Source organism: Pseudorasbora parva, chromosome 10 (genome assembly GCF_024679245.1).
Source record: "Pseudorasbora parva isolate DD20220531a chromosome 10, ASM2467924v1, whole genome shotgun sequence".
NCBI classification, from domain to species: Eukaryota; Metazoa; Chordata; class Actinopteri; order Cypriniformes; family Gobionidae; genus Pseudorasbora; species Pseudorasbora parva.
The window spans coordinates 40,469,038-40,475,983 of record NC_090181.1 but is presented as its reverse complement, the minus strand read 5'-3'; the positions used below and the strand labels follow the sequence as shown (position 1 = coordinate 40,475,983).

The 6,946-nt window shown below is 40.5% G+C and overlaps 1 protein-coding gene across 1 annotated transcript; it reads right to left on the bottom strand.

Annotated features, from left to right (window-relative positions):
* Window positions 1–2,382: 2,382 nt before the first annotated feature.
* Window positions 2,383–5,980, bottom strand: LOC137090465 (uncharacterized). The gene is made up of 10 exons (XM_067454427.1): window positions 5,689–5,980; window positions 5,197–5,370; window positions 4,848–5,018; window positions 4,461–4,646; window positions 4,260–4,360; window positions 4,090–4,140; window positions 3,589–3,967; window positions 3,299–3,475; window positions 2,502–2,599; window positions 2,383–2,394 (listed from the first exon to the last, which is right to left on the bottom strand). The coding sequence occupies exons 1-10, from the start codon at window positions 5,978–5,980 to the stop codon at window positions 2,383–2,385; spliced, it is 1,641 nt and encodes a 546-aa protein (XP_067310528.1).
* Window positions 5,981–6,946: the final 966 nt, after the last annotated feature.

Below are 6,946 nucleotides of genomic sequence, written 5' to 3'. Positions count from 1 at the left end.
TACCAGGAAGGCTGTTCCATAGTTTAGGGAATTTGAAAACATTCTTCCTCCTTTAGTGGACTTAGATTTCCTAGGTACCACTACTCATTATGGAGATCCAGGAGAAACTGAGGGCTCATAGGACCTGGACAGTTATGTCCAACCTACCACAAGGGGAATCTAGTGTCTCTGTGGAACAGGCCATAAGCTCTTCAAGCTCCTCAAATGACCGGAACACGGCATTCGCGGGCCCTGAGCTGCGAGGTGCAGATGCTTGTCCCATTTTCCCAGAGAAAAGGGACAAACGTGAGTGGAGCTCCTTCATCTAGTAGGTAAACTTCTATAGTTGTGAATGGGAGGCTACAGCAAATTGGATTTTTGTTCATTTCCATGACTTTCAGTAAAAATATATTTATAGATTGATTATTGCAATCAAGAGAAAAAGACTCTGGGTTCGGGGCAAATTCCGACCCTTCCCCCGGACAGCACGCCAAATACACATAATCTTTACTCTATTTAATTTGATGTAAGTGTGAACTAGTGAAATGTTATAAAAGTATAAATTCACACAAAATTTCTTATAATTTATCTTAAAAATATTTATTATATATTTTCTTATACATGTTGTATTACAATTTGCCAGTGAGTCCAGTGTTGAAATAGCTTTGAGGTAAAAACTGGTCATCACTCTTGTGGTCTGTTCTCTGATGGACTTGTCTTGTATCCCTTCTCTGAGGGGAGTAGTTTAAACAGTTTATGTGCCGAGTTATATGAGCCCTTTTTGATGCTAGTTGCTTCCTGCGGGCATCAGGAGGTGTGTGCTGGTAAACAGTCATATGAGTAGAACAACAGGCTCAGCACGCAGCCTTGTGGGGATCCTAAGCTGAGTGAAAGAGTGAAGAAGAGGTAGTTGCCCATCCTGACAGACTCCGGCTGGTGCACACAGAAAAATAGCGTGTCAAAATTGTACCTTTAGGGGTAAAACAGTTTGTCACTGGGGCAGTACCCTTAAAAGGACATCTTTGTACCTTTTTTTTACTCCTAAAGTGTGCATATTAGTAGCCTACCTTTGAGTACAAATGCGTACCTTAAAGTCCCTGTAAAGGCAATTCTATGAAAAAATTCTAAACACATTATAAATGTTAGAAATGTATTGCTAAAACACATTGCAAAGACTGAACTGTGAAGTACTAAATTGTGGAGTTAGACCGTTAAACAGTTTTTCACCATTGCTGTCCTCCGGATTTTCTAGGTGGGGCTAAAACGGTGGCTCGATGACGCACTGCAGCCACTGAGGCTCATAACTAGAGCACATTCGCATCAGTTTGCCGCTCAATCAAACGATCATATCAAGAAGAGGTGGATTCATTTTATAAAGAGCCACTTTGATGGAGAGCTGAGGATCACCACCAACAACCGCCTCTGTAGTGATCATTTTACACAGGATAGTTTTATAAACTTTCGTCGGAGACAACTGGGATTCACTGATAATCCGCTGTTACTGGTGAATGGGGCTGAACCGACTATCTCCCACTTTCATCATCCTCTCCCGCCGACAGCCGGTGCCGACATCATCCGCAGTAACGTTACGTGCCCACCGATGAGTGTAAGTTTCCTTGTGTGCTTGTGTTATAATTACAGCTAACGTTATATTAGTCCACAGTAACTAAATCCTGCAACCCTCGAACGTGATTTTGTTTTGTATATAAGTTACATCAATATGATTCCTTAGACAAGTGATTTCAACTATTATATCTGTAAACCTGCATATATCTGTAATATCTGTATTATATCTTTTAGTTTGATATGTGACTATAAAGTGGCAAAATGCACTTTATTCTATGTTATTTATTGCTAGCCTAACTTTATTTGGCTACGTTTATGCTAGTTACTTAACTAGCTAAATTGCATAAAACGGAGAGGAAAAAAGCACGGACCATTCTGTTGTAGATCGAGGGGGATGATGTTGGTTATCGAATATGTCAATGTCCTCTAACGCCGGTTTCACACTGCACGCGCAAGCAGTGCGTTGGCAGGGCAGGAGCAGTGCGTATGGAGAGCGGGAGCCGCGCGCTGTTGTGCTTTCACCCCGGCAGCGTTCGTCTCGCGCAGATGAACCGCCGCTCGTTCTCCTCCGACACTGTCATTCTCGTGCTTTGATGGGAAGCATATATGCTGTAAATGCGACCGTTTTCCCCTCTGTCCCAAAACACATACATATAACATGTTGTATAGGTGTCCTTTTAAGGGTACTGCCCCAGCGACAAGCTGTTGTACCCCTAAAGGTTCAATTCTGACACCCTATTTTTCTGTGTGTGTGTGTTTAGAAAGTCCTTTAACCACAGCCAGATGTAATAAAATAATGGATGTGACAGGGAGTTGTTATCTGTTGCTCTCCATGTCTTACTCCATGACCTGAAACAAAAACAAATACAAATTAATTAGCATTATTTTTCTAAATACATTACATTTAGAGCAAGTTTAGTATGATATGAAAAAACATTTGACTAAACAGTCTCTACTTTTAGTACCTTAAACCAGTCATGAAGCAGCATCTCCTCCAGAATTAGTCTCTGCTGTGGATCAGGCTGCAGAGAAGCACGGATCATCTGGCTGCATTCTGTACAAAAAGATGACAGACGTCGGATTATTAGCACATACTGTACACTTTTTTTTGAATGATTTAGAATTTAGTATGTCCCTCTTTAGCCCCTTTCACACTGCACGTCCGACCCGCAATATTCCCGGAACATTGCCGGGTCGCCTTCTGTGTGAAAGCAACATGTCCCGGAATTGATTACCGAATTGAGCCTGGGTCGGGGACCAAATAACATTGCGGGATTCGACCCGGGACGAGCGCTGTGTGAACAAAAGCCATAACTAATGCCGCAACGTGTAGGCCTACGTAGTTATCGTGCGACTCCTAGAGCTTGTTTTTTCGAAAATACAACCCTGCAGTGCCAAAAGAGCTAGTCGGTGTTTTAAACGCAGAGAGTATTCGTATACAAAAGAAACTAAAATTAAACAAGCAGAAATGTGCGCAAACTGGACACAAGTCGAGACCACGGAGCTCCTTACTATCCGCACTGAAGCTGAGATCGCTCGCCATTATACGTCACATCCGGATGTCACATGTCAACTCGATCCGGGACCGTTACAGGTCGTGTGTGAAAGCGCACATATTACGGTATTTCGCTGGCTGTGTGAATGGACCAAATCTAGCGGCCCGGGAACAAATGCCGGGTCCCATTATCCGTGTATTTGCCGGAATCGCAGTGTGAAAGGGGCTTTTGTTTAAAAATAAAAATGAAGATCTCACCTTGTGATAAGTCAGGTTTGGACCAGTCGTTCTCACGGATCATGTGCAAGTCGTGGCATGAGGGATAATACCCACACACCATTATAAACAAAAGGATTCCTAGTGACCACACTGTCGCCGGCTTTGCATGGTACCTGCCATCGGCCTTGTACTCTGGCGGACAGTTGACGTTTGTGCCTGGAAGGAGGTTTTGTATGACGTTTAATACATTACCACAGCATGCTGAGAATATATAGGATGTGTTTCAGTGAGCCAATTGACCCACTAGCAAAACGGTTCATAATGCATACCTTTGAAGGTCACATAGCCAGACTCTGTAATGAGCGCACCTGACCCGAAGTCAATCATTTTGATTTCCAAGGTGTCCTTGTTTATAAGGAGGTTCTCCAGTTTTATATCTCGATGGAATACGCCGCGCTCACAGCAAATGTTAGCGCCGTAAATGACCTGTCGCATGACCTGCCGTGCTGTTCCCTCATCGAGAATTCCTCCTTGTAACTTCATGAACCCAGACATGTCCATGTAAGCCAAGGGGTGCTCCAATACCATGAGGTAATGATCCGGGTCGTCCTGCCATTCAAGCAGTTTAATTATCTGCGGAACCCTGGGGCCCTTATTTGCCATGAATGTCAGGCCGATCTCCATTGGGAGGCGTTTAGGATGACCAAGCTAAAATAAAGAACAAATGATGGTTAGATGGAGGTGCTTTTTCAGATTAATATGAATATAAGATTAGTTATAAATTGAAAACTGAGTGAGAAGTGATAATAAAGAGAGCACAGTCTACTCACAACTGTGATATATGGCATATGTGGTGTCTTATCTGCAATTTTCACAGCCACCTAATTAACAAAACAAAGAATGAACAATTTGTATATGCACAGGGTTTATATTATTCCAGTCATGAATCGTAAATATGGAGTATTAAAAGTTAAAAAAGGTTAAGCAAAAAAAAAGAAACCTTAAGGCCATCCTTGCTGCGAGTCCCAGCATACACAGAGCCCAATCCTCCTTTGCCCAGCATGTGTCCAAATTCATATCGCCAGCAAATGTGGCCTATTAAATGATAAGCAATTGTAAAAAGCAAAATAATTATTTAAAAAAAATTATTTTATAATTTATAATCACATTTCCAAAATCTCATATATTTATTATTTTTTACCATTGTCCATCTCCTCCGTGCTGTCATCTTCAGCCGAAATAACTGGAGTGTCGACCTCCTGAGGTTGGAGGACGTCCTGCTCCAGCTGTTCCTCAGCAGCATTGAGGACTTCAGAAGCTTGAGCTTCTCCAATGTCATCGATCTCTACACCGTGTTGCAGAGAAGTCTGATCTAAAGTAGGGAATTCTAATAATTTGAAAAGAAATTAGATGCATAATATTAATAAAATGTTGCTTCTTCATTTAGGTTGATTTTTCACAAAAATAAACTTCTCTAAATAATGTAAATTAATTTGTTTTTTGAATTAAAGTGACACATAATAAAGCTTTGTATTCTCAACAACTGGGAATGTGTATTTTATGTTTTAAATTATGCCAATAAACTTACCCATGTCCAGATCTTCCATGCTGTCATCTTCAGCTGAACTAACTGAAGAGTCAACATCCTGAGGTTGGAGGATGTCCTGCTCCAGCTGTTCCTCAGCAGAAGAGAGAACTTCAGAGGCTGGAGCTTCTTGATGATCACACATCTCCACAATGTGCTGTAGAGAGTCCTGACCTTAAGTGGGGAATACCAATAATATAAACGAAATATTGCAAGTATTACAAATATTTCATTTGTGGTTATTTTTGAAAAGATTAACCATCTCCAAACTATGTAAATGTTTTTGTTTCTGAATTAAGCTATTCCCAACAAGGAATGTAGGATGTGTGAGTTTTGATGGCAATGACCGTACCCTTGTCCAGCTCTTTAATGCTGCCATCTTCAGGCAAACTAATTGGAGCGTCAGCTTCCTGAGGTTGGTGGATGTCCTGCTCCAGCTGTTCCTCAGTCGAAGAGAGGACTTCAGATGCAGGAGCTTCTTGATGATCACAGATCTCTACAATAGTGGTGTGCTGTAGAGTGTGATCTAAAGAATAGAATATTAATAACATGAATCAAATATAATATGATGAATACAAATTCTGAAACAATTAAATAATTATTTAAACAATGTGACTATTTCTAAAATCAGTTTTTGAGATATTGATTAATATTGTTTTGGCATGACACATAAAGATCCAGTGCTATTTTAGTGCTATTGAGATTTACTTTACTTTGTACTTAATTTGTACTTTCCATTTTAGTTAAAGTTCTATCTAAAATCTTTAATTTGAACGAATTGGGTGAGTGATTAGCCTATTTATTATAAGAAAACAATATTTTATCACCATAGCCTGTGATTTACCATCAGTAATTTTCCGGTATGATCCTGCCTCACTCTGATACAACTCCTCGGCCTTCGCCAGGTTGTATTTTCCAGTTCTTTTGCGAAAAGGGTGGAATTTAGAGGATCTCCAAAACCTCAATTTCTCCCCTCTCCCTTCACCAATCTCAAAAGCACCACTAGGCGTCTCATCGAGCCGATGCGGATGGTTCTCTGCCGTGGTGGTGCTGTATCTGAGCAGTACACAGGGTTGGTGTTCATGTTCATCCGCCACATAAGTCGCTTTCTTTCGTCGTGAACTTAGTTGTCCCATGATAAAACAGTTTTTCACTCTAAAATCAGAATAGGCTACTACACTTCAACCGACAAAATGAGCAAGTGAGTTTCAAGCCTTTACTATATCAGGCGGAACGTCACATTCTATTCTGTGACATCACGGAATTAAGACCGCTTGCCCTGGTGAGTTTGAATGATAACACTCGATCATAATAAAAGGAGTTTGTCGCTGATATACCTGATGGTTTTGGAGTCAAATACTTAAAATGCAATTGATAACCGTGTATCGGTCTATCTGATGTTAACTGATTTTCTGAGGAAGGCCTACAGTAGGATTACCAACATATCCATGCAGTCTATTCAATCAAGGTCTGATATAAAAAAAATAATGCCTGAAAATTAACAACATCTTAAAAGTTCACGAAAATGGTTAAAAGTAAACATTTCATATTATATAATCCTTACATTAGACCGCTTTTTGTAAGGACAATCTTCATAAAATGATTACACAAAATAACCCTTCCAGAAATCATAAACGACTGGAAGAGACGCCATTTCGGGGGGGGGGGGGGGACGTGAAAATCCATTTATAGGCTACTTCTTTTCCCCCGCTGTACATTTAAGCTGACAAAGGAGTTGCAAATATGTTAACGTAGAAAAAAAGTATACACACAGTAAACAGGCCTAAATGTTATCAAGCGGTATTTCGTCCAATCCAACACTAGAGGGCATCCTGGGATTTGCGAACGCAGGCAGTGTAATGTGACAGCAGTAGGCCTTAAAGAAATAGCTAGTAAAGTCCAGTTTGTTTATTTTATTTATTTATGTATTGTGTGTGTGTGTGTGTGTGTGTGTGTGTGTGTGTGTGTGTGTGTGTGTGTTTCTTTGTTTAACCACCATTGGCATTTCACACCAATGTGAAATTAAATTTCTAAAGATAATTTTTTATCTAGGCCTATGTTGAAATGTTTCAGGGTCAGAAAATAATCGGATATAACGGCAG